Below are 27,183 nucleotides of genomic sequence, written 5' to 3'. Positions count from 1 at the left end.
TGGAAGTTCTGCTACAGTGCGACTGGTAACTCAACACTTTGTGTGGCCAGGGATACGCAAGGATTGTAGAGAGTGGGCTAGGCAATGTCTACAATGCCAGACGTGTAAAGTCTCACGTCACACTAAATCTCCACTTTCCTCTTACCTTACACCTTCTTCCCGATTTTCCCACATACATCTTGACCTCGTAGGGCCCTTAACCCCTTCTAATGATTACAGGTACTGCCTCACTGTCATCGACCGATTTACTCGGTGGCCTGAGGTGTATCCCTTGAAGGATATAACGGCGGAGACCTGCGCAGCTGCCCTGGTGTCTGGTTGGATAGCCAGGTTTGGCTGCCCGGCGCGGGTGACCACGGACCGTGGTCGCCAATTCGAGAGTCATCTGTTCAAGGCTCTCACATCCTTGGTGGGCGCACATCACTTCCGCACAACCGCCTACCACCCGGCTGCGAATGGCATCGTAGAGCGGCTGCATCGTCAACTGAAGGCCGCCATCATGTGCCATGCTCCTTCACAGTGGACAGAAGCCCTTCCACTGATTCTTCTTGGCATGCGTAACTCGTGGAAGGAAGACATTCACGCCACGCCTGCTGAGTTGGTCTACGGAGAAACGTTGAGCTTACCTGCACAGTTCCTGTCTCCTAAAGATGACTACACCACAGCTGACGTCACAGAGTATGCCACACGTCTACGGGCTCACATGGCCAAGATTAGCCCGAAACCTACTTCTTGGCACACCAGCAGCGCTGATTCACCCTTCTACGTGCCGCGGGGTCTACATTCCTGCTCGCATGTCTTCGTTCGCCGAGACCATGTTAGAAGCTCACTGGAACCACCATATGCTGGACCTTACAAGGTTATACGGAGACAGCCTTAGTACTTCGAGATAGATATTAAAGGGAAATTTAACAACGTCTCCGTAGACAGACTGAAACCTGCCTATACGACGCTAGATGAGAGGGAAGTTCCAGTTACAACAGCAGCAGAAGAAACTGTCACTAGCAACACCACGGCTACTGCTACTACAACAGAGGGCAAGAAGAGTACCAGAAGCGGTAGACGAGTGAAGTTCCCGGATTTCTATCGACCGTAGTCACGGTCTGGCCGGGGGGAATATGTAGCGGAATATCACTTGGGCCACCACCTTACAATTTGAAGAAAATCGCCATCGCTTATGATTTTGTACCGCGGCCTTAAATCAGGTGATGTGGTGGTCGACGCCGCTACACACACACACGCGCAGCGGTGCACGCGCCGAATGCATTTCTTGGGACCGCCGGCCAGTGTGCTTTAACTACGCGTACGAACGACAACTCCCGTGCTATCCGTGCTTGTTGCCTTGCTTGTAATTGTGATCCTTTGTAAATGCTGATTATATATATTTAAATCGAGTTAATAACACTATTCATTCCTCAAGAAACCGTCATTACTATCCTCCTTCTCTGCTGCGTCTGCTATACCGCCACGCTACTCTGCGCCTTAAGGCTAGTGCCGTACAGGTTAAATTTCCATGAAGCTTGTTGGTGCCGGGACACCTACCCGCCACCACATCATAATAATATCTAATCTCATATAAATCTCATAATATATAATACTAATCAGTACAAGTGCATTTGACACACACTTTTAAAATATATTTGTTATTATAAAACTTCCTTTAAAAAAACAAACACATTTGATTAAATACTTGTAAATAACACCATGTATTTTTAAAGACGTACATTTTTTCTGGAACGCTGTAAGTACATACCAACATAAATAATTATAGTGAAGGATTTACTTAAACTATTTATTTATAGGACATCGCGAAAAGGCTTGTCGACGCTTCGCGTGACCAGAGGGCTGGCTTATTCTTTGGACAAAGAATTAGCATTGCCATTCAACGTGGCAATGCAGCCAGTCTTCTGGGCATGATTCCGGAGGACAGTGATGCGGAGGAATACTTCGACACCTGATCGATGTTCTTTTATATACATATGTTTTATGTTTATATATATTTTGTATATAGTATGTAGCGACATGAAACGCATACAACCTTTTCGACTGGCAACCTTCAATAGTCATGAAGAAAAATACAATACGTTCAAATGTCAAATTCAAAATTTTAAATTTTCAAAAGCTGATTTTCGTTGTCGCAGGCGTACACATATAAATAGGGCGCCGCCCGTTTAAATAAATAAGTCGACACAAAATCTTCGTGTGAAATTCATCTCCTTAATTGGTGACCCCGACGTGATGTGAAAACAAAATCTGCTATCTGCTTCAATCGCCACCGTCGCTTCAAACGCCTCATCCACTACAGCGACGGTGCGCAGCAAAATGTTATAACCACGTACCTACAAGCCATCGGCGCGCGACACACCGCCGCCACCCTCCCTCCCGTTCTCGCTATCGCTCATCGTCGCGTCAACAGCAAGACCTTCCTCAAGCCAGCCAGCTTCAAACGAGTATCCCTGACCACCAGCATGTGCGGACGCACATTCCTGGTCAGCACCCTCAGCCACATCCAGCGACCTTGGCTCCAGCTCACTGCACTTCGGCCGGTCGAGAATCTCCCTCGCCGAAGCAGCCGCTAGCCACTAGCGCGGCGCTGTGCAACTCTCGCAGCGCCGGTCCCGACCCACTGGGATTCGCAGCACCGCCGTAGCAGCCAGTTCCGACTCACCGAGAACCTCGCGGCAACATATTGGCAACAAGACTGGCTTGAAACAACATGGTCACAAGAGGCAGAACAAGCTTTTGAGAAATGCCGACAAAGCATACTCCAAGCAACAACGCTAACGCACCCGATTCCCAACGCGCCGCTAAGTTTATACACTGACGCATCGAATACTAGCATCGGCGCCGTCCTTCAACAAAAGGTCGACAAAGTTTGGGAAACCACAGGCATTTTTCTCAAAATCCATGAGCGAAGAAACTCAACGAAGATACAGCGTGTACGATCGCGAATTATTAGCCATGTACACCGCTGTTCAACATCTTCGAAGATTGATAGATGGCAATCACCTCACAATATTCACCGACGGTCCATTCGAAGTCATACATCGAGGAGAAAAACAATTTACCATCCAGATGCCTTTGCGTACAGCAGTCGTCTCTATCGACAGATTGAAACCGGCATACTTACTTAACGAAGAAGAAATCACTCCCACTTCCTCAAGCATGCAGAATAAGCAACAAGCGTCGCCATCACGCTTCCCGAGCATAGTGCCACAACCAGCAGCAGCGGCAAAACCACAGCGTGACACAATCGTCACTCGTTCCGGCCGCACAGTTAAACCAAACGTTCGCTTCGCTTAGGGGGGAGTGATGTAGCGACATGAAACGCATACAACCTTTTCGACTGGCAACCTTCAATAGTCATGAAGAAAAATACAATACGTTCAAATGTCAAATTCAAAATTTTAAATTTTCAAAAGCTGATTTTCGTTGTCGCAGGCGTACACATATAAATAGGGCGCCGCCCGTTTAAATAAATAAGTCGACACAAAATCTTCGTGTGAAATTCATCTCCTTAAAGTATTTTATTTTTGTATAAAGATAAGTAGTTTAAGTTTGTATATATAGTGTATACATTACATAATATATTGTTAAAAGAAAAATATATCACTATTCTGAATCACGTCAAAAATTAAAATGTTGCCTATTTTCCATTTCTTTTTCCTTTCACCCTTTACACCTAATAAAAATGTAATATGTTCCACAAACAATATTAAAACTTTGCATAAATTAGAGCAAAAGGATTATTCCAACAAAGTGGTAAAACCGCTCTGCCATATCTAATACCGCAAAAATATGATGTAAAGTTTAAAATCCCTTTTAAAGTCGGATTTGGGTAAATTGTTCACAATCAGCTTAATGTTTTAATGAGGGAATTCTTACTTTTGTGATATTCGGAAAATGGAAATAAACTTTAAAAAGCAACTGAGATAAAAAATAATCTTTTGTCACTCCTTGGAAAAAGCAGTTTTTTGGGTAGTTCGTCGTTTCGCACCACAAGAGGTTCGCACTGCGGCACAGTGGAACACGCGTCGAACAAAAAGTGTCAAAAATTGATTTTGAGAAAACCATGAGCTACTGATGAGTGAAATTAACTTATATCGGTGCAAATGAAACAAAGTATTAAATTAATTATTTTTTATTAAAACATTTAAAGCATTTTTTGGTTTCATTAGAAACTCGACCCTTTATAATAAGAAATCGTTTTAAGCCACTGTTTATTCAACATTTGACTAAGTTGTAATAGTAAGTATACATTCTAAAATATATATGCACAGGACGTACAGACTTCTTGGTCAATCCTCATTTCTGTCATTGTTATTTTTCCTGCCATGACGGGTTTTGCTTTTGTTTTTTTCCCTCTTCTGACTGTCAAAATATTGGTAATGCACGCGGTTCGTCGCGCGATTAAAAAAGTATGAAAAACTCTTGCTGGAAGTGCTGACCGTTAGTGCCTGTATCACCCTGACACGTGGAAAGACATTACTGAAGTAAGTGCGGAGGAAGTTTCCCGCTGGCCGGCCGGCATCGAGTGCCCCGTCGTTGGTAGATTCTTTCCCGTCCACTTCCCTGTTTCCCAGGTAAGTTTGTCTTTTCCAATAATACTGAGAGTCATGGGGTTTCAACGGAGATTGCAGTAACGCCAGTAACTTCTCCAGCGAGTATTGTCCACAGGAAAAAAAACATATCTAAATAGCTGTGGCCGTTGATACATTTGAAATTATATTACCTACCGCTACGAAAATAATTAACGATTAATAACAATTTGAAATGCTTAATGCTTAAAAACATTCAAATATGACATTTCATCAATTGTCTAATAATTCTTAAACAGAACTACTATGTAAATAAACCTTTCATTTTTCGGGTAAGTTTCCAAAGACCTGTCGAGTCGTTTTTGAGTGTGACTCCGCTTTTTGAATATATTTTAACTTTTTAAAATAAATAATATTTTTTTGAACCAAAAAAAAGGTAGTTTTCCAAAGTGATTCTGCCAAGTATACACTCTTCATGCAGACATCGGCAACAATTAAGAGTATGTTAATGTGGTCACCGTGCTATATGCATTGTTTCCCGATAAAACAAAGACTACATATGAAATTTTATTTCAGATGATAAAAAGCCAAGTGAAAGAATGAAAGCCCACACATATTTCGATTGATTTCGAGGTAGGTGCCATTTTGGCAATAAGAAATTTATTTCCAGATGTCAAAATTGTTGGATGTTATTTTCTTTTTAGTCGTAGTTTATGGCGAAAATCTAATCACCTTGCTTTGCCAGCATTCAATGATTATTTTGTTAAAACGTGGCTTGAGCATGATGTTCTTTCCAAAACATGGAATTTATACAAACGATTTGACAGAACAAATAATATGGTGGAGTCGTGGTATGCACGAATAAAAAAAATATTCCCGAAAATCCGAATATTGCCCAATTTCTGGGGGGAGGGGGGAATACAAAAAGATGCGAACTTCTCTAAGGCAAAGTAAATGTCATAGGCAATTTAAGCATCTTAAAAAGAAAACCAGAAACAGTAGAATTCAACCGAAGAATAAAAAATATTGTTCAGGACCTAGAATGTAAAAAATCATTTAAAAAATCCAGATGTTAAAATTGTTGGATGTTATTTTCATTTTAGTCGTAGTTTATCGCGAAAATCTAAACATCTTGGACTTAATAAAAAAAAACGGTGTGTAATCCACGTTAAACTGTGCACACAATTGGCACACTTGCCGCCAAACTTGTTAGAAGGGTGTCTGTATAAAATGGAAGAAATTTTAAAAAGTGCTCAAGTCACAGCAATCAATGATTATTTTGTTAAAACGTGGCTTGAGCATGACGTTCTTTCCATAACATGGAATTTATACAAACAATTTGACAAAACAAATAATATGGTGGAGTCGTGGAATGCGGGAATAAAAAAAATATTCCCGAAATACCACTAATTCCCAATTTATGGGGGAGAATACTAAAAGATGCGAACTTCTACTACAGCAAAGTAAATGTCATAGGCAACTTAATCATCCCAAAAAGAAAACCAGAAACAGTAGAATTCAACCGAAGAATAAAAAATATTGTTCAGGACCTAGAATGTAACGTAAATTAATTTCCAGATATTAAAATCGTTGGATGTTATTTTCATTTTAGTCGTAGTTTATGGTGAAAATCTAAACACCTTGGGCTTAATAAATCAAAAATGTGTGTAATCCAAGTCAAACTGTGTACACAATTGGCACACTTGCCGACAAACTTTTAAGACGAAGGGTGGAATGGAAGAAAGTATATAAAAAGTTCTCAAGTCACAGCATTCAATGATTATTTTGTTAAAACGTGGCTTGAGCATGATGTTCTTTCCACAACATGGAATTTATACAAACAATTTGACAGAACAAATAATATGGTGGAGTCGTGGAATGCACGAATAAAAAAATATTCCCGAAAATCCCAATATTGCCCAATTTCTGGGAGGGAATACAAAAAGATGCGAACTTCTCTACGGCAAAGTAAATGTCATAGGCAACTTAAGCATCTTAAAAAGAAAACCAGACACAGTAGAATTCAATCGAAGAATACAAAATGTTGTTCAGGACCTAAAATGTAAAAAATCTAATAATTATTTCATCAGTAAGAAATACATAGAGCACGAATGAAACGCGCGTCAGGGCGCCACGCCAGTGACGTCTGTCATCAGTGCCTTTTGATAGACTTTTTGTGAATATAAGAGATATGAACAGTAGCGATGCGGCGAGAAGTGCTAGTCAACCTTCTGTATCGCTAGATACTATGGAGCGATGCCCGCACTGTACCCTGGCACGGTACTTTAAAGGTAAGCGGAGTCTGAATATCCACATCGGAAAAATACAAAGACCCCAAAGTTTTTCACTACCTCCAAATTTAAACACCTTTCAACCTGGCCCACAGTTACACACAGTATTATACCAAATAATGTTCCCATTTGGCAAAAGCTTTAAAAATTAAAAAACTCTGTTCCCATTTTAAAGCGGGTTCCCCGTGATGCGAGGCCATTCAAAAAATCTTTGACATCCCAAATAAAAGAAAATTGAAATATTTCGGCATCAAATTGATTCTTAATTACCGGCACAATGGAAGGGGTATAGCCAATTTAATTAATTCAAAGTTAGGTGAAGGTGATATCAGAGGTGCAGCCAGAATACTTTTCAGCAGCGATGTTGTGGCGCCATGCTCTCCGGATAAGGATGGCGGTATTCGTCCCATTGCCGTGGGAACAACATATCGCCGTATGGCACCTAAAATCTGTTGTAAATACAGTGAGAAACTTTCGAACAAATTTCAGCCCCTGCAGATAGGATACGCTTCCAAAGAGGGTTGCGAGGCTGCCATACATGCTTTGTCAGCCTACCGAAATTGTGGCAATGGAGATGTCATCCTGAAGGTTGACACCAAAAATGCATTTATTTCTGTCAACCGGGACACATTGCTGGCTGAAGCACAAAAAGAAGTACCCAAAATTTACAGTTTTCTTCAGTATTATATCAAAGACAACCTATTGGAATCCGCAGTTGCTTGCCAACAGGGTGATCCCTTCGGGTCAGTAATTTTCAGCCTCGCAATTCACCCAATCATTCGAGAGCTAAATTCAAAATTCAACTTTTTGTAATGAACGGGGTTCTAGGTGGCTGGATGTTGGAAAACAAAGGAAAGTCCCACAACAAATGTATCAAAATAATAATGAAATACTCCTGACTGATGATGGAGAAATACTCCTATGTATAGTTTACATACGAGTTCACAAATACATCTTCTTATATGAGAACAACCGACGATCGGCTAGGAGGACATCATCATTAGGTACCTATTCCGAAAACTTATACATAGCTTTCGCACTAGTAAATTTTCGACTGATTCCGGGTTTTGGGTCGATACATCTTTGTTTTTTTCACATACACGATACATTTTTGGTATCAGGAATCTGGTATCAGGAATCTGGAATCGGGAAGCTGGTAGTACTTAAGAAAATCGACCCACTGACCGAAAATCCCTATTTCAATCTCTCAGGACTCACTGTGTTATTGTGGTTAAAAATTTACGCTACATCACAGAACCAAATTTTACTGTTTGTAATATTTCATGCGGCTTTAGAAAGATTTCGGCGCGAACACGAGACCCAAAAATGGAGGAAAAAACGTTGAAGCATCAGATTAACAGCTTAGCAAAATTACGGTTAGATGGGATTTTAATCTTTTTACTTCATTTTGTTCATAAAAGGATTAAATTATTACGTACCTGTTTTAACTATAGTTTATTTATCTATCTGTACATACTCTAACTTCACTCGCTTTTTATATGTAAAGAGAACTTTATTTATTTCACTAAAGATATAAAATATTGCAAAAAGCTTTGAATGTTGCTTCTTTCTGAAAGTTATTTTATTTAAACTTATTATTTAATTCACGAAACAGTCTAATTATGCTCCGTAAAATGATTAATTGCATATGCATATGTCAATTCAAAATTCTGAATCAGATTATCACAAACGAGCTAGCCAGGCTGCTACTCAGCGGTTGTTTACAACATAAAAACAGATTCCGGTGAGCTGTAGATGACAAGTCACGTGTAATGTCCACGCATGAAAGTTTATTTATGTTTGTTTACTGCATCCTCACGTGTTTATTGCGTGATGCCGGCCGATAGTTAAAACAGTATTTGTAAATTTATATTACCCGGCATAGCGGAGATGAGGGAGCGCAATTAAATCTTAAGTTCACGAACCAACGCATAGGAAACATTAAAAACGGGTTTTGTACAAAACGTTGAAAAATATTTGGAAACATTCAAGAAACACGTCTGGAATTGGCAGTGTGTCCCGAAAGTAAATTCGACAAGACTTTCCTCCTGACTCAACATTTAATGATTACTTAAGTCACTCCTTAGTGACGGAATGTCATACAAATTCTTCACTAAGGAATGGCTTAAGTAACCATTAAATGACTCTGAGTGGGGAGGTTTGAAATGTAAAAATTAATGAATAGTCAAATCCAAACATGTGTTGCTTTAAACCAACTTAGCAAAATCATGTATTTACTTTTCCTGCATAAGTGTAAAATATTAACAAAAAACACTACTCAATGTAGACGAATCTGTGATTTTATTTTTATTTGAAAGCTCCTCCATGTTTGCCAAGGAGATCTTCAGAGTGAATGTGATCATAATTAATATATTATGTGTAATTAATTTAATCGGGTCATTCCAATTGAATTAACATGAAATTAATAAAAACTTTAAATAGAAATGAAAAGCAATGAGGTGATTTTGTGAATTGCGTAATTTAATTTTACACAGAATTTTAATTATAAACTACATTCCATAGTGCTTAATTATTGACATCGAATTTCCAATCGCAAAATACAGAGAAATGTGCGTTAAATCAAATTAAAATTACGGTACATTTGGATTTGAATATATTGTTGAAATCAATCGTCCTTCTTTGCTAAAAGCGTGTAGTAGCTGTACGAGCCTTTCATAATCTGAAATCAAAATTTTCTAAATTATTTTATGAAAAAAAATAACCAAATTACATCGGTAAATACATGCATATACCTTTGTTAATTAGAGACTGCATATAATATGATAACATACGGATAACTTTATTATAATTTTTAAACTAGAAATTATACATTAGTCTTGTCTTAAACCTCATTATTGCTTTGAACAACACTGAAAATCGAATAAATTGTAAAATACTTAAGTTCTAAGGATTATCTCAAAATTGCACGGGTTTTCTATTCACATTTCTGAATACAGGTGGTTCATTTCACTCACAAAGAATAGAAGTACCTCTTAAGAATCTTTTGTACTTTAAAATGCTACTTTATCTTTTTACTGTATCAAAATAACTTTTACAAAAGAAGCTACGTTGAAAAGTAGCTGAGAAATGCCAATTTTCTCAAAGTCTTAGAAATCTTGTAATTAGAAAACAATCTTAGCTCATAAGTTTAATATTACTGCCTCGTTGGTCTAGTAGTAGCAAACGCGACTGTAGTGCTTGAGGTTTTGGGTTAGATTCCCGGAACGGGCCGAAATCACTTTGTGGGTTTGGAAATGGTGATTAATGCACTCGTGTATCAGAGTGCAAGTAATGTCGGTTCTACGCCCGATCTCTCCCCGGTCGTGTTGGATTACTGTCCCATCGGGATATGACCGTGTGACGTACCTGTGTCTGCGCAAATGCGTGTGTGCTATAATTATGTCCTGTGCAGCTGGCTGATGTCCTTATATGGAATCAGCCACAGAGGCTGAAATCGGTCTTGGACGCTTTGAGGTAAAATTTAAAGAAGAACAAAATAACTTACAGCGACAAAAGTAGCCATGTTGAGTAAAGTGAATGGCCCAGCAGTGAATATGATAGGTCTGCGTAGTTGCCCTCCTAGCAGGAGCAAACTTCTACGTATGCGCACGTTTTGAGACCACCAAGCGCTGCTGTATACTCCATCATCAACTTTATTACTCTATGAAGAAAAAACAATATTTAAAACATATTCAAACTGAAATATTTTTAAGGTAAAACATTATAGTACATTTTGTAGGTACAAAATAATATTTTTAACAATAGAAGCACGAATAGTTTGTGCATTATGAATGAAAATACAATACCGATTACTAAAGTATTTTTTTGTGAATTTTATAATTATAGGCACTTAAGACATCTTCAATTAAGACAAAATCTGTGTTACTTTATATATTACACAAACACGTAAGATTGCGATTGTACATTAAGGAAATTGCTATCGTAGATCTACGTAGAAAAACCTGATATAGGATACCTTCTTCAATATTTGCAGTTCATGGAGACATTGCCTTAAGACGTTTAATATTACTTGACTTTCGACTTAATTCTGTCTTTAACGCTTTTTAACAATAGACTCTCAAATAAAACAAAAGAACTAAACATTAATTAAAAACACAGAAATTGCGGAAAATTTGAAGTGCATTATAAATAAATAATGACCGCTCCGCAGTTTAAAGTGAATCAAAGCAGGTTACGAATTCACGTCCCGTAAGACCTTTATAAACTTGTTTCATATACCAGTAGTTTAAATTATGAATGTGACATTTCAAATTTCATTGAAAACTGCGAAACGAAAAGCGACGTTAATCTATTCAAATTAGCTTCCAACCTCTCTAACTTCCTTTTATGACTTTGCAGCAACATTTTCTTTTACATCGCCGGTAAATTGGTGACAGAACGTCGGAAAAACTGTTGAATTATATCTGTAATACAACAGTTTTTCCAAAAGATGGATTCCTTATACATTTGGATTTGTAAGGGGATGTTCACACTGCCCCGCAACATGCTGCATATTGCGTGTCGACGCACCTACGCGCGTTCCTGCGGGAGTGCAGATCTGCATCATCGTGCGGGTTTTTTGCGCACTCACGCGCGTAGGTGCGTTTTGTAGATTCACAGATTCACGTACGGCGGCTCTCATTTATTCGCCGTTCTCTATGGTGGTCGTGCAGTAGTGAGCATCAAGATAGTTTTGATAAAAATGGTTAATAGTGTGGAACTCATTGAGGACGCTGCCATTATACTAACTGTTTGGTTTTTATACGGTCAAATTAAAAGAAATCGTGCCTATAGAAGATACTGGGTACAACCTTATTTACAAACAAGATCTTTAAATGGGTCATTTGTTCAAAATTACTGGGACCTTAGAAAATATGAAGAGAAATTCTTCAACTACACGCGTATGTCAACCACATCTTTTGATTATTTGCTCAGCAAAATTTGAACAGGTATTAGTGGAAGAGATACAAATTTTCGTCTTTTGTATTACGCCAGAAGAGAAGCTTTGGGTAACATTTCGAATATAAATCGATCGATATCGAGATCCATTTATCCATTTTCAAACACACACATCAGAAAATAATGAAACGGAATTGCCGACTACAAAGTAAAACGCATTTTTACGCCAATATTATTTAGACGGCTTTGCTGTGTAAATTGAACATGTAATAACGTGAGATTTGAATGTGAGATAGATAACAAATAGTATTATTTTCTAGATTTCTACGAAACCAAACAAACAAACTACATAATTACTTTAGTTTCAGCATTTCTTGTATCGTAGTTGTTTGTTCACCCAATTTTATGAAGCAATAAAAAAACTCATAGGTAGGATATCTGATAAAATACAAAACAAAAACACCTTTGTTATGTCATTGTTGCCAGAAATTCAGGCAATGTCATGAAAATAACGCGGCACGATTCAATATGAACACTTAGAGCATTTAATATTATGGAGACGCCATCGCCGTGCCGTCCACTCTGTCAGAGATTACATAGGTATACATGTAGATATTACTACAGGCTGAACCGCCAATCATACTCCTATGTAGTGTGTGTAAAAGTTTGCTTGTGTCTGTCAATTTTGTCATGTGCGTGATTTTGTCGGCCATATGACGATACTATCGACATCGAACGAAAATGCTTTTATCCCGAATAGAGATTTGACCTGATTGTCGATCCAGTTGGTTATCTGTTCAAAGTAAGCAAGTCCACATCAGCATGTGAGTGACAAGTTTATTACATTGCTATATCCACTAACCATGTACAGTACATCGTTGCTATGCCAACAATATAAAAATAGTTGCGCTATAAGGGCCATGAGGTATTCCGCAATCCAAATACGCTGCATATTGCCCGTACCTTCCTGGAAAATTGGAAAAATATAACAATAATCATTAGCCTCCTTCAATTGAGGGTTACAGATTAAAGGGCTTATTACGGCCAGTTTCTTCATCAAAATTTAAAGTTAAAGTAATGTCTAAAGTAAAAGTTACGGTCGAATTCGTTTTTTCAAGGCTAAAGTGACAGCAAAATGAATAGAAAAATTGAATTTAACCGTTACTTTTACTTTAGACATTACTTTAGCCATAACTTTAACTTTAACTTTTGATGAAGAAACTGGCCGTTAGACTTTACTAAATTCAGTCGTCTAAATGATGCAGTTACTAAATTCTGACTAGCGCATTTAGGAAGGTGCGTTGTTCGAGAACAGCGACGAAAGAAAAATAAGTTCTAGGCTATATAATCGAACTTTATAAAGACATGCCATATCTAGGGAACAAAAACGATAAAAATTACATGAACCAAAGATCCTAGAAGTGAAGGTTTCGAAGTGTTTCTCAACATATACAAAAATATCGATAAGAATGCTACAGTAAAAACGTCTGAAGTCTGCCGGTTCTGAAACACTCGTTATATTCATGTTTGATAACTTCTCTCGCAGTAATAAATATTCCTTGACCTACGTCTTTCTTTTTTTATTTTGTTTTGATGGAACCAACGGCCACAGCCACGGCGAGGCCAATTTTAACTAAGGGCATCCTTCCTATATTTACAGTTTGGGTACGGAAAACTAAATTTAGGTATGAACCACTGAACCACTCTAAAAAAGTGAGTTCAAAAACTCAACTCAACATAGGAGGGATTGTCATTTTTTAAATGAACCGTGTCACGGTGTGCCCTTTCAAATTGGAACTTTCATTTTTTACGTCACTCTTGACGCTTCGGCAGACATTTTGTCGGATAAAATACTCCGAGTTATTAAAAGTGTTTACACAATTTCGTTCGGTAAAATATTGGTACTCAAACAGATTCGGTGACTGGAAGCCCAACACCAACATAGTTGGGGAATAGCTGGATGGATGATAAAATGAGTCATCATCATCATCAGGCGCATAGGGTAGGATAGTTTCACTACTGGGGAGAAACACTTGTATGACTTGTATGAATTGGGGATTTTCTGTGCACTTACTCACTATGGTAAGGCTGACCCCACATTAGGCGTGCGCGATCCTCGGGCGTGTGAGTAGTGCGGGCGTCGCGAGCGCGCTGCGTGAAAGTCGCGTTTTGTTGCCCTGCGGCATGTGTGAAGAGTGCAAGCGACGCGCTCGCGGCGGGCACGCGGCGCTCGAGTTGCGTTCTTACCCCTTCGCCCGCTATCCCCACTGCCCGCTAAACGCCTTAGCAGTTAAACGTCAAGTCGAGCGCGCTGCAAATGCTGCAGGGCAGCAAAACGCGACCCTCACGCAGCGTGCTCGCGACGCACGCGCTACTCACACGCCCGAGGACCGGGCACGCCTAATGTGGGGGAGGTCTAAACCGGGAGGGACTCCACCGAAATGTTTGCATTAGTTCACGAATAGGCAAAATGTACGTATCTGTGAGAGTCCACTTCATGTGTTCGTACTTGAAACCTGCAGTTTTACCAAGATTTTCAAAATGTACGCTCGCAATTTGTCATTTCTTGGTGGAGCCAGCAAATCAAAAGAAACAGAAGTGTTGTATACTGTGCGTCACTACCGCACACCGGGAAAATTTCGCTATTGCGGAGGACGTTTATATACCATATTTTGTGTCACACGTAAACAGGACGACAGTAAGTATCCACCGAAACACTTTCAAAGATCTGATGAACGAACAAATCAGACCTGACTTGGTCACCTGGGGCCAATCAGAGCTCTATGAAGCGATAATACGCTTTGGCTCCTACTGTTATTGTGGTTTCTGAAAATTTATTCACCTCATTCAACGATGAATGTAATTCTGATGGTACTATTAAGAACACTTGCTTAGCGCAGAAGCTGACGTTGGCAGGTCAACTCTTTTGACTTCTCGAATAGGATACCATTGGTTTTTGTGCAATGCACACCTGCAATGCATTCTGGATTAGGATAGGATATAGGTGGATAGGATTTGCAACAGAGAACAATTCTGTCTTTGTGATTAAATGACATCAAACGTAGTTTTATATAAAAGGTGTTTTTTTAGACTTGGCTCGGGTCTTACTGAGACTGTTCGTAATCGTGAACAGTGTATTTGCGATCAGAAGTTGAAAGTAAGCATGTCTCCGGTATGCGGCGCGTAATTTGTACGTTTTCAGACGCATAAAGCATTTTACGTGTGTATGGTATTAAATAGAGAAAGCTCCCATCTTATCTGCACTGTGTATCTGGGCTTGTTTTTAAAGCTACAGAATCCTACATTACCTACCTCACGCTTAGTAGCGCTTGCGAGAGATAGATCCTCATTTCTTCTAGGATTAAGTTTACATATTTTGCATCAGAAAAAATAATTAAGGTCTACTTAATGCTACTCACTCAAAGTAATTTGTTTTAAGGCCACCACATTAGTGGAAGATAAGCTAAACTATGTTTATGAAAAAATCCTGATATGAACTCCATCTGTAACTTTAAATGATATTTAATTGTTCCACTAAAGTCATCATTTTTGACGTAATCTTCAAAAAATAATTTAGATGGCACCGTTTTCAATTTGGCTGAGAACTATTAATTTTTCTTTCATCAAGGTAATAATATAGTTGGATTTTGATGTGGTACGGCAAACTGACAAACACTATTGAAATGTCTATCGAAAAATTACACTACGTGTTAAAATATGGTGAATTACGGAAAATACACAACTCCATCTGTTGAAATAATAATCCTCTATAAAGAATGTATGGTAATTAATTGTCATTTACCACCTCGCTCCTTTGACAAATTTAATGTATTTTTACCACAGATGGAGCTACTTTAACCTTGGCTAAACAAAATTTTCATTTTTTTTTCTTCCGAAGTTACTTATAAAGGTGTGTTTTCTGTGTAAAGATTAATAATAGGCCGATCAACTAATATAAGTACAACATTCAAATGTACAGTTTTGACAAATAGATTGCGTGTCGTAATATTTTACATCTTGAATTCACTAAATTAATCATATCTTTTGATAGAGTGAATCGATTTCGATGAAACAAAAACTAAGTAATACCCCAAGTTACGTAGAATTCGTTCGTATATAAGCATTGTCTGCATTGAATTCGTAGATTTTACGTGAATCGCGAACAAACAAACAGATAAACAGAATACACAAATATAAATACATAAACAAAAATTACAAAAATGTTGGAAATGGGTTCTGTTAGTTATTCTTTAAAATGCTGGCTATTTTTTTTGTCAATTTCTTCAATGTACAAAAATTACTTTTCTACAGATTTATTATATGTATAGATTAAGATTGATGAAAAAAGATTAACTTTTGATAACTAGTAAAGACATACCGTTGTTAACTGTACAGCACTCGCACATATCATTAGAGAGCAGATAATTACATACAAAAACAAAACTGGAGAAAGTAATGAATTTAATACCGACGAAAATCTGAAACAAACACCAGTATTTTAAGACATTCTGAAGTTAGCACTGTGACAAAAAAAAAATACTATATATTGTTCTACTGCTTTCACGTTGATTTGTTAGCAAAAATGACTAAATATATGATGTCTTCAAACTACTTACTTCACCATATAATAATGATGCAAATGACAGTCCTTAATCCTCTTCACAGTTTCATCATAATCAACTAGCTCATTACCATCACCAAACAGTCGTTCGCAATTAACAGATAATACCTTCAACTGTCCAGTGAAAAACGTCATTATTACTACAGCGGTAGAGTCGAAATTTGCGACCACTGTGCCTCCGTAGAAACAAGCCAACATCTGGTACAAAGTGGCTCCACAAAAACCCAAGCCTCTGGACCTATCAAATGGAGTCCAAGAGCTCATTATCTCTGGATATGGTGCAGAACCATTTTTTATACTCTCCTGGTAATTTGGGGATGATAAGTAAATGAAAAGAGGTGCTAAGATAACGGTGACAACAGTTGCAGTTACCAAAGCCCAATAAAGATAAGTGACCCTTCGCGCATATTTTACGTAGTCAGAAATTATTTTGTTCACCACAGCGTCGTTTTTCGACAGTTGGGACCTTTCTAACTCAGATACATAGTCAATGAGCTCCTTCCAGGAATTTTGCCACAGCATCAAATTGCAGGCTTTAAAAACGCAGACGGTACTGAGCATAGTTAATGACAGATTCCTCATAGCCATTTCTAAGTTTTTCCTGATTATCCAAAGTTCCACATATTGGGATACAACAAATAGGAATGCTATAAAATGCACCAAATTGTACAGAAAGTGTTTGACTCGATCTTTTTGCCATAATCCTCCGTACCGGAGAGCCAATACAGTTGGTCCTAATAATGGATTATTTGGGTCTTCTAAACGATCCAGGAATTTTAATACCATTTTGGAGTTAGTAGTTCTAGTTCTAGGTGAATATGAATGCGATTTCTCGTAATATGGAAATTGACGCAATACCTTTTTATATAAATGTTAACTTAATTAGCTTAACTAGTACAATCCAGCGGCGCGTGTTATTTATATTTGGATTTTGTACAAACTTTAGTTTTTTTTTTTAATGTTTTGCATTTTTATTTCGCAAACCTTTCTACACTGACCTCCATATTTCAGAAGTTGACAGTCCCGACCGACGTATAGCGACACAGTTTTTATCTCGAAATGTACAGAATGAATGAACCCAACTACTATGAATGCGGATTCTGGACGAGTTTTAATCAAGTCTTTTGTGTGAAATCCTCGCTGTGTGTCATTAAGAGCCTCAGTGCTGTTGCCATTCGGTAATTGAGTTTTGTCAAATTTCTTATTTTTCATTTTTTATTTAGTCGTTGTTTTGACTGGACAATAATCGACTGTCATCGAAATCAAATCACAGGGAAAAGTACTGCAATTAGGTATGTCAAGAAAAAAATATGAATTATCATCTTGTGTCTAAAAAAAATATAATTAAAAAGGCTTTAAATAATTAGGGAGAATAATGGCTCGGGTTCGCATGATGATCTGAATGGACAAAGTTTATGCTATTCAGATAACTAATGAGTCATAGGAGTAGTTAAAGTGATGTTAAATTTTTCATTTTGGAACTCAAACTTGTAAAACATGATACCTACTTTATCTATTGGCTTAAGTTGATATATCCTCACGAGAAAAGAAAGCTTTTGTTTAAGATCTATTCTGTTTGTGTAGTTTTTTGATCTCCTACAGTAAAAGTAATATAAATCCCTTTAAGGTGCATTAGTGAATTACTTTACTTTGGGAAGGAGTAAAATTATGCATTTCATTAAACACTATTTATTACAAACAGACAGCTAAACAAACAAATGGATAAGTTGCGAGTCATAGGCGGACAGATGTCACAGTATTCAAAAACAAATTAGTGCTTTGCATAACAAACAAAGCAGCCTATCCATTAAATGAGCAATTTTTTACACTGTGACAAGTGCCTATTACGGTCAGTAAATTGAACTGTTTTTGCAAATAGGCCAGCGTAATTGTGGACTTAAAGCTGTCAAGTTTGACAGAGTAACAGTAGTTTTAGTAAATACAAGGGCAAAAAGCACACAATTATTCCAGTTGTTTATTTTTCTTTAATAAAAAAAACAGCATGTTACTATTATGAGATTAGTAAAAGTGCAATTGAAATGCATTGTTAAAAATTAACTCTCGACTTATAGTAATATAAGATACCTACCTACATTTTACGGATCAATATAAATCCAAGCCAGCGAGTCAATAATTTCGTTTGTATCAGCACGCAATTGTTGGTTTACTGACTTTTACACATCAAACAAAATTCCATTAAATTGAATAAAATCCTTAATTAAAACATTTTACTAGTTTTTCCTTTTTGACGTAATTCCACGGGATCATAAATAAAACCAAAAGAAGCAAATAAAATATTTAATTAAAGCAATTCAAGCGTATTCTAATTAAACAGCATACATTTACTTTGATCTTATTTGATACATAAAATAAACAAACAATATTATACATGTGTTTGATCATCCTACATCGTTTAGAAAGCACATTAATTACAATTTTGGTCCACTGCTTACACACGAAAGTGCCGCATATTAAAATTGAATATTACAAGCATAATTAAATTTAAATGAAAACAGCGTGAATTATCGTATTTATGGCAAACAAGGCATTTGCCGCGGTTTTGCACTTGTCCCTATGATACTACTGCCCGAAGTCCCCTGTGGCTTTTCCATTGCTTATCGTCTCAGTAGTTTTGGCGTGGACGCACGACAGACAGACAGGCAGAATTAGTTTCGCATTTATGTAATAATAAAATGAGAATGAACATTACCGGCAAATGTTCTGTTAGCAAATTGAATCGTGAATAACAATCGAAAGTTAATCTTCTTGAATTTGTGAGAAAAGCGTGAAGAAACTGTAGGAGCCTTTCATTATCTGAAAGGAATCAAATGTTAATTATAATTATTTACTTAAATCGAATAACAACCACAATTGGGATATGATCTCCTGATTCGAGTTACTTCGATCTTGTTATTACGTTATCAAGATTTATTTACGCACAGAAGCTTTACCATATTTTTCAAGTAATTGACATATAAATTGGCATTGTCATTGCTCGTTTGTTTGAATTAGACTTTGAAATTTTGAAAAAATATATGAAATTAAGTAACTAGGAACAAAAACAAATACGCACTTCGATGAAAGTAGGTACAGAGAGTGTGGTATAAGGACCAGCGTCCAACACTAATGGATGATTCAATTTCCCCGCCAATAATATTAGTTGTTTGCGCACTCTTACATCGCTCTTCCACCAGTTGCTATTGTAGATTCCTCCATCTACCACTCTACTCTGTGAAATACGGGAAAAATACAAAAGTTAAAAATAAGTGGGTAGTAAGCGTTGCTATACACATAAGCATTCATTTATTGTCCTTTATTTACAAAATGAAATCTTGTCATCTTGTTTTTTACCACAATTTTAACAGATTTTATTTGGGATTCGATTAAAAGGATGCAAAGCTCTGTCATTAGTTAAAAAAATAATCTGTGAAAAATTCTAACTGTATAGCTATCATGGTTCTCAAGATACAGCCTGACGACAGACGGAATCCTTAAGTCTTTTATTTAGATACAAAATCCTAGAAATGACAAAAGAGAATACCTGCAGTGTAACTTCGTTGCTATGCCAACAGTACAAAAACAGCTGCGATACTAATGCACAAGTGTACTGAATAACCCACAATTTTTGTGACGCAGTGGCTTCTTTCTAAAACAAATACTTTGCTTTTCATTTTAAAAAATCAATGGAAAAAATACAAGAAAATCTTTGGAAACTTGTTTGTTTGCAGTACAAAAACAGCTGCGAAACTAATCCACAAGTGTACTGAATAACCTACAATTTTTGTGACGCAGTGGCTTCTTTCTAAAGCAAATACTTTGCTTTTCATTTTCAAAAATCAATGGAAAGATAAACAAGAAAATCTTTGGAAACTTGTTTGTTTGGGTCGTTCGTCGTTTCACCCCACAAGCGATTGCGGTGCTAATCGACGAAGTATATTTTTGAATGGGTCGTTTCGCACCGCGGCCGGTGCCAATTGACGAACTACCCATTTGGAATAGGTTGATTCGCCCCAAATTATGGAACAGTCGTTTTTTTGAAAGGGTGATTGCAGTCAGAGGAGATAAGCAGTTTTTATTATTTTCTTTTTCCGTGTAGTATCATCTTCAGTTTATCCAAGTGGTGTACTTCAAAACCGAAAAAATGCATTATTGTATCTGAACTTTTTAACTTTTCTGGCACTCAATGTCATCTTACGATATACTAGGGCAGCATAAAATACTTGAAGTAAGGACGTTGATGAAACCGCGTGCTAAAAGCTCAAAATTGTCAGGAGGCAAAAAGACTTTTTTTCATAATTTTCATTAAAAAAAACTCAGTTAATAAGTCGGTAATAAAAAACGACTTGTTGAATGCAACAATCAACATTACAACTCAGTCAACTGGAAACTTACTGTGCTTACCATTACTCGGAGTCCATAATTTTTACCGACGTAGAATCTTTAAAAGGACAATGAGCTAATTTCTCAGGACCCTGGGCTATCAGCGATCAACGCTGTATGAAAATGACTAATTACAACTGTCCGAGATCTACAAATCTACAGCTGGGACGTTATAAGCAAACCTTGAAGTGTTTTCTGCAACATGGAAGATATCGCTATTTAGCGACGAGCTCCTTTACTTACAAGAACGTAATCAAAAAAATTACTTAATAATATTCTTTTAAACCAAGAAAAAAGGTAATTTTAGTTATTTTGCTGGCTGTAATAATGATTTTCTTTTTCTGTTATTTAAATATTATTCTGGAATGAACTGTCATAATTTATGTCAAGCAAAAAATAATTATTTTCCACCTTTCTCGCGTCTATAAACACGTACATTATTATTATATGTCTCTACCAGACCTCGGGACTACAGAGTCCCGGATTTTTGGGAGGCGAACGTGGGGCCGAAGCCAACACGCTGAAGCCCTTTTGAGACAACTTTAATGAAATGGTAACACAAAACCGACGATTATCCCTGTATACACTATAGAAATGTACCCAAGGACAATCCCCGGTTCTGTGCTAAACTATTGCTAACTATGGATGAAAACTACTTAGGCTATTGTGATGGGATGCTAATGGACTAGGAATGGGGAAACTACGGGAACTATGGCACCTGCCGATGACAATGTATTAAATACATGTTAAAATGGCAGGTGGAGACTCGCCAACTCACTTACTGGGCCCCCGGGAATTAGTCACTGAAAAGCAACAAGAGGGCAACAGGGACATGAGCGGCTGAGAAGGGTGAGGATACCTCGGCGGACTTTAAACGCAGATCACGCGCTCCCTGTGGGTCCAGCATCACCGGCCCACTCGCCACTTACCACGAGGCACCTACCCTCCGAGCAGGACTAACCTTGCTCTAGCGACTCCACTCTGACCGGCCGATGAAGGCAAGCCAAGAGGCGGGAGACCTATCCCCCGTCATGCTTCACTCCGGCAAGCCGGAGGTGGGGGACAGTGTACTCTCCCTGGAGCACTCGGATATATAGCCCCGCGGGGTCGCTACTCCCCGTCATCCGCCTCAGATGCCCTGCGGGGCTTATTATTATTATTACTACTATGTCTCAGCCTACAACACCTGCCTATGCCTATGGGCGCATGCTATATCGGGCCGGCTATACCTACATATTGAAGAGGGTAAATAAGACAGCTCGGAGCTATGGAGGTGCACTAACAGGAACAAAGCCAAGTGCAATGCCACTATAAAATTTAAGATAAATCCGAGCACTAAATAAATAAATAGGAGCCCCTTTCTTCTCCTTCTCCCCTCATCGCTGCCACTGTGGTGAGGCCGTCACCAGCCTCGGAAACCACAGCCTTTCGTGCAGCCATAGTGCGGGCCTTATTGCGTGGCACGCAAACATCAACGACAGTGTAGCGACATGAAACGCATACAACCTTTTTGACTCGCAACCTTCAATAGTCATGAAGAAAAATGCAATTAGGATCAAACGTCAAATTCAAAATTTTGAATTTTCAAAAGCAGATTTTCGCTGCCGCAGGCGTACAGATATAAATAGGGCGCCGTCCGTTGGAATAAATCAGTCGACATAAACTTCTTCCGTCTTACCACAAAAACTTTTTAACGTCAGTTTAAGACTTGTCTAAAAAAATGTCAAATTATGACGTTGACATAAGGTTCATTTTGGAGCCACATTTTTTTTAGACAAGTGTAAAACAGTTGTTAAAGTTTTTGTAGTAAGGCCACTTGTGTTTAAATCATCTCCTAAAACAGTATCCGTCTTACCACAAAAACTTTTTAACGTCAGTTTATGCCTTGTCTAAAAAAATGACAAATTATGACGTTGACATACGGTTCATTTTGCAGCCAAAGTTTTATTAGACAAGTGTAAAACAGGGGTTAAAGTTTTTGTAGTAAGGCCATATACGTCGCGCTCTTGTAGTGCAGTCATTGAAGCATTATTGCTACGATTTTTTTTACTGTGAACCGATTTGCATGAAATTTTGGAATTAGGTTCATCTTACCCTTAACTTCAAAAGTGAATATGATTTGAACTCCGCCACTTGGGGGTGGTTGACACCCCTTCTTTGGGGTGAATATTTTTTTTGCAAAATAACCTCGGATATCGATAGAAGACCTAATTTTAAGCTAAAGTTGTCTTTAAAGTTTAAAAAAAAATCCAATACTTTTCAAGTTATTGGCAATTGAAAATTCGCAATTTTTTCACGTTTTTCATCGGTTTTTTGCAAATATCTCCAAAAATATAGGTTTTATCGAAAATTTATACAGAACAAAATTGTAGCAGGTAAAACAACGAACAATTTGTTTTTTTTTATAAAAGGTCCTAAGTGCAATATTAAGCTAGATATTAAAGATCAAAGCCGTTTTTTATTTTGTCTGAAATTTAATCGTTGTGGTCAATGCCATGTAGCGGCGAGTAGATGCATTTTATGCATTCGAATACAAATGGGTTTTGTAGTGCTTGAAATAAGCTTTAAGATGAGTACTATTAAAAGTCTTTTGCACGTAAAATAAGTGAGCTGTATTGCAAATAAGGGGAGCATCTTTTATTTTTTCTTTTAAATCAATGGGTTTCATAAGTGCCATTTCCACCAAAATTAAAATTAATCGTATTCCGCCTAGGATTAACTTTATTATGAAGAGTTTGATAGATAGTATCAGTTTGGCTGCTTCAGGACAGATATTTTTCAAAAAAGTCACGATTAACGAAAAGAACAAAATTTCAAATTAAAGAAAAACCCACTTGTTTTTCATAATATCTCAAAAATTACGACAGATACGTATAAAAGTGTACTGATAAAAAAATTAGGTATTTTTCTGACAAACAATTTGGTTTGTTTGTTTTTTCTGTCGAACAAAAATTGACGGAGATATGATTGTTTAAAGAGCGCGTGGCAGCGCAATCACAGCCTCTCTTAAGCACTTTAACCCTTCACCGTTTTAGAAAAAAGTTCTTTACTATATATTGCAATGATGGATGTTGTAGCTCTCTTAATTACTTTTACAGTGTTTTTTTATAAATTGTGATAGCATGAAAATTGAAGGAGTTACGGTCCAAAAACTTGTCATATTTTTTTCTACTTAGTAACTGAAAACTTCGGAGTGTCAATATTTGGAGCAATGTGAAAGTAGGCAGTATAATAAAGAGTCACAACTATTGTAATGTGTATATATGTCACCGGAAAATAATAAAACTGGTAAATTGATCAACTTACTAAAATAATAGATGGCATAAACTACGTCGATTAAATTTCAGACAAAATAAAAAACGGCTTTGATCTTTAATATCTAGCTTAATATTGCACTTAGGACCTTTTATAAAAAAACAAATTGTTCGTTGTTTTACCTGCTACAATTTTGTTCTTTATAAATTTTCGATAAAACCTATATTTTTGGAGATATTTGCAAAAAACCGATGAAAAACGTGAAAAATTGGGAATTTTCAATTGCCAATAACTTGAAAAGTATTGGATTTTTTTTTAAACTTTAAAGACAACTTTAGCTTAAAATTAGGTCTTCTATCGATATCCGTGATTATTTTGCAAAAAAAATATTCACCCCAAAGAAGGGGTGTCAACCGCCCCCAGGGGGGGTGGCGGAGTTCAAATCATATTCACTTTTGAAGTTAAGGGTAAGATGAACCTAATACCAAAATTTCATGCAAATCGGTTCACAGTAAAAAAATTCTGAGGTTAGACCGTATTTTTCGCTTCAATGACTGCACTATTGTGGCTGTCGGGGTGCCAGCTGGATGAATTTTTTGTTGCTGTTTAGTTTTTATTTTTTTGTCTTTATTTTTATTGTAAATAAAAAAAGGTTTATTTTATGTGAATCTTTATGTGATCGTCCATGAAACCGTTCATAACCACGCCCCCAAAGATGAAGCGGAATTAACAATAGAGGAGAAAATGAACATCTGTTCGGAGAGACTGCAGACAAGGATCAATGTATTTTACTTATAATATTTTTGATGAAAATTATGAAAAAAATCTAAGTCTGGCCTCCTGACGATTTTGAGCTGTGAACATTTTCACAACTACCAGATTTCAGGAAATTAATAAAATTTCAGTGGGTCGATTTACCTTCATTACTTTCTTCTCATGGTTATCTGGCCCGTGCATTTTAGGCCGAGTTTTCCCAACTGTTAATATACCTTCCCTTGAGTTTCTCCCTAATCCTTTTCAACACAATTCACTCACATTTACACTTCTGCTCTCCTGGTAAATGATGTCAATTTTCGTAGCGACTGTAGAAATAAATAATTGGAATTGACAATATTTGCAATGAGTTAACCAAATGTTGCGACTCGACCTTTGCTTAAGATACCTTGGGCCATTCGCCCCGAATAAAACAAAAACAAAACTGTGGTGCTAAACGACCCATTCAAAAATTTTGCTTCGTCGATTTGTCGGGCGAAACGACGAACGATCCGTATGTTTGAGGTACAAAAACAGCTGCGAAACTAATCCACAAGTGTACTGAATAACCCACAATTTTTGTGACGGCTCCTTTCTAAAACAAATACTTTGCTTTTTATTTTGATATTCAAAATCAATGGAAAAAAAATACAAGAAAATCTTCGGAAACTTGTTTGTTGTTCGGTTTGAATATAGTGACAAGCACTCTCACCCTGGACTGAATCACGCGCACGTCCCAGACCTGTATTATGCCGCAATATCCTACGCGAAATATCGATAAAAAGACGACAGGTGAGATTTTTCAGTTAGGTATTTCGAACATTAGATATGCCATGTTTATGAAAATATTATGTCAAATAAATTATTGGTATATCATAGGCAGTATGAATAATTGTCCATCGTTTTGGGGAAATAAATGATAGTCGTTAATAAACACTCATTTTCCAAAAATAAATGTGATTCAGCATCAAAAACTCTTTTTTTTTTACTTGAGATGAAGAAGATTAGCTTACAGAAGCAAACTGGACCACGCTGCCGCAAATGGTTATGGAACACATCAGCACATATAGAAACATGGTAGGAGAGAGCAGGGAGTTAAACAGCAAGAAGTGTCTGCAAATGAAAAAACACCAAATCAAGATTGTACAAGAAGCCATTTTATATCGACCTCAAAATTCTAAAAAGAAATAAATTGTAATAACTAAAGCACAAATAAAGCACTATCAGTATGAATTAAGTAAAAAATAATTAAATATTTAATCACCGCTCAAGAAAAGTGCATCATAACCACTAATAAAGAACTTACTTGAGTATTGCGTTATGATGACGATGACACTCTTTAATCCTTTCTAATACATCTTCGGTCGAAGTAACATCGTCAAATAAGCTTATACATTTATTTCTAAGAATAATCATCTGTCCTTTAAGATAAGACATAATTGCAACAGAGTTCATGTCGTAGACAGCCAGTACTCCCGAACCTTGGCTACCCATAATCACATGAACGATAATACCTCCGACATAGCCAGGCATCTTCGTGTTATCAAACGGGAACCAGGAGCATAGAATTTGGGGTAATGGTTCAATCCCCATGCGTATCTCCTCGCGGTAAGAATGAGATGACGCATATTTCAACAAAGGAGTTAATATCAAAAGAAAATTTGTTATGAATACCATCACCCAAAACATAAATGTGATTACCCTTGTGTACCTCGTGTAATCTTCCATATGTTTTTTTGTTACGGGATCGTCTTTTTGAATGTGTCGTAATTCCTCCTCAGAAATACCTCTAACGAGCTCCTTCCAATCGCTGTGCCACATGACGCAAGAATAACATTTTGCAAAGCAAATTAAGCTAAGAACTGTCAGTGACATGTTGTTCAAAACTTTGTTGCTGTCATGTCTGACAACATAGAGGTCAGTGAATTCGCTTATTACAAAAAGTAATGTTGAAAAATGAAATAAATTGTAAACAGTCGACCTAAACTTACTCCCAATCGGCCAGAGGCCAAATAAATACAATCCTTTCAATGTCGGTCCTAACAAAGGGTTTTTTGGATCCTCTAATTCCTTGGTGTATTTGACAATTTTTTCCAAAAGCATCGTTACCTTTTTGTGTTCACGTTGAAAAGGTTAAAATGAAACTGTTCTATTGTGTGGTTTTATATTAGCGGTCAATTATTTCAATTGTCCAATTAGCGAAATGGTTGGTATGTTCAACTTCACAAAGTATTTTCCTCATAAAAAGCCTAGTTCAAATTGTTCGCAAATTATCCCTTTTGTTGGGTTCCTTTATTGTCGAAGAAAAATGATTATTTTTTAATCAATAAAATTTTCATCGTAGGTTATGGCTTCGTTAGATAATTACGCAACTCTCAACATTCTATATAAAATTAAATCCTAATTGCAATAGAAAATCTTCTCCAACACATCTTCACTCTTAGGT

At 37.2% G+C, this 27,183-nt stretch overlaps 2 protein-coding genes and 1 pseudogene across 2 annotated transcripts; 1 reads left to right on the top strand and 2 right to left on the bottom strand.

Moving 5' to 3' along the window:
- The first annotated feature begins 956 nt into the window (after positions 1 to 956).
- Positions 957 to 7,728, top strand: LOC124641049 (annotated as a pseudogene).
- A 1,707-nt stretch (positions 7,729 to 9,435) lies between these two features.
- On the bottom strand, positions 9,436 to 17,135 carry LOC124640856 (odorant receptor Or2-like). Its single transcript, XM_047178791.1, has 5 exons — positions 16,345 to 17,135; positions 16,107 to 16,206; positions 12,591 to 12,695; positions 10,335 to 10,490; positions 9,436 to 9,509 (listed from the first exon to the last, which is right to left on the bottom strand). The coding sequence occupies exons 1-5, from the start codon at positions 17,133 to 17,135 to the stop codon at positions 9,456 to 9,458; spliced, it is 1,206 nt and encodes a 401-aa protein (XP_047034747.1). The 3' UTR covers positions 9,436 to 9,455.
- A 1,922-nt stretch (positions 17,136 to 19,057) lies between these two features.
- LOC124640873 (odorant receptor 4-like) lies at positions 19,058 to 26,840 on the bottom strand. The gene is made up of 5 exons (XM_047178825.1): positions 26,044 to 26,840; positions 25,751 to 25,850; positions 19,891 to 19,995; positions 19,423 to 19,578; positions 19,058 to 19,163 (listed from the first exon to the last, which is right to left on the bottom strand). Exons 1-5 carry the CDS (start codon positions 26,838 to 26,840, stop codon positions 19,107 to 19,109), a joined length of 1,215 nt encoding a protein of 404 aa, XP_047034781.1. The 3' UTR covers positions 19,058 to 19,106.
- Between the last annotated feature and the right edge of the window lie 343 nt (positions 26,841 to 27,183).

The sequence above is a fragment of the Helicoverpa zea genome, chromosome 21 (genome assembly GCF_022581195.2).
Source record: "Helicoverpa zea isolate HzStark_Cry1AcR chromosome 21, ilHelZeax1.1, whole genome shotgun sequence".
Classification (NCBI taxonomy): domain Eukaryota; kingdom Metazoa; phylum Arthropoda; class Insecta; order Lepidoptera; family Noctuidae; genus Helicoverpa; species Helicoverpa zea.
The sequence above is the reverse complement of the archived record's forward strand: the minus strand, read 5'-3'. Positions and strand labels throughout refer to the sequence as shown.

What these genes read in the sequence shown, in the direction of transcription:
- LOC124640856 (XM_047178791.1), bottom strand. Translation starts at nt 17,135, where the DNA reads ATGGTATTAAAATTCCTGGATCGTTTAGAAGACCCAAATAATCCATTA. An exon ending in CATCATTATTATATGGTGAA is followed by an intron (nt 16,207 to 16,344) that starts GTAAGTAGTTTG and finishes TGTTTGTTTCAG; the next exon opens with ATTTTCGTCGGTATTAAATT. An exon ending in GTGCTGTACAGTTAACAACG is followed by an intron (nt 12,696 to 16,106) that starts GTATGTCTTTAC and finishes CCAATTTTCCAG; the next exon opens with GAAGGTACGGGCAATATGCA.
- LOC124640873 (XM_047178825.1), bottom strand. Translation starts at nt 26,840, where the DNA reads ATGCTTTTGGAAAAAATTGTCAAATACACCAAGGAATTAGAGGATCCA. An exon ending in CATCATAACGCAATACTCAA is followed by an intron (nt 25,851 to 26,043) that starts GTAAGTTCTTTA and finishes TTTCATTTGCAG; the next exon opens with ACACTTCTTGCTGTTTAACT. An exon ending in GCGTGGTCCAGTTTGCTTCT is followed by an intron (nt 19,996 to 25,750) that starts GTAAGCTAATCT and finishes TATTTGTTTTAG; the next exon opens with AAAGAAGCCACTGCGTCACA.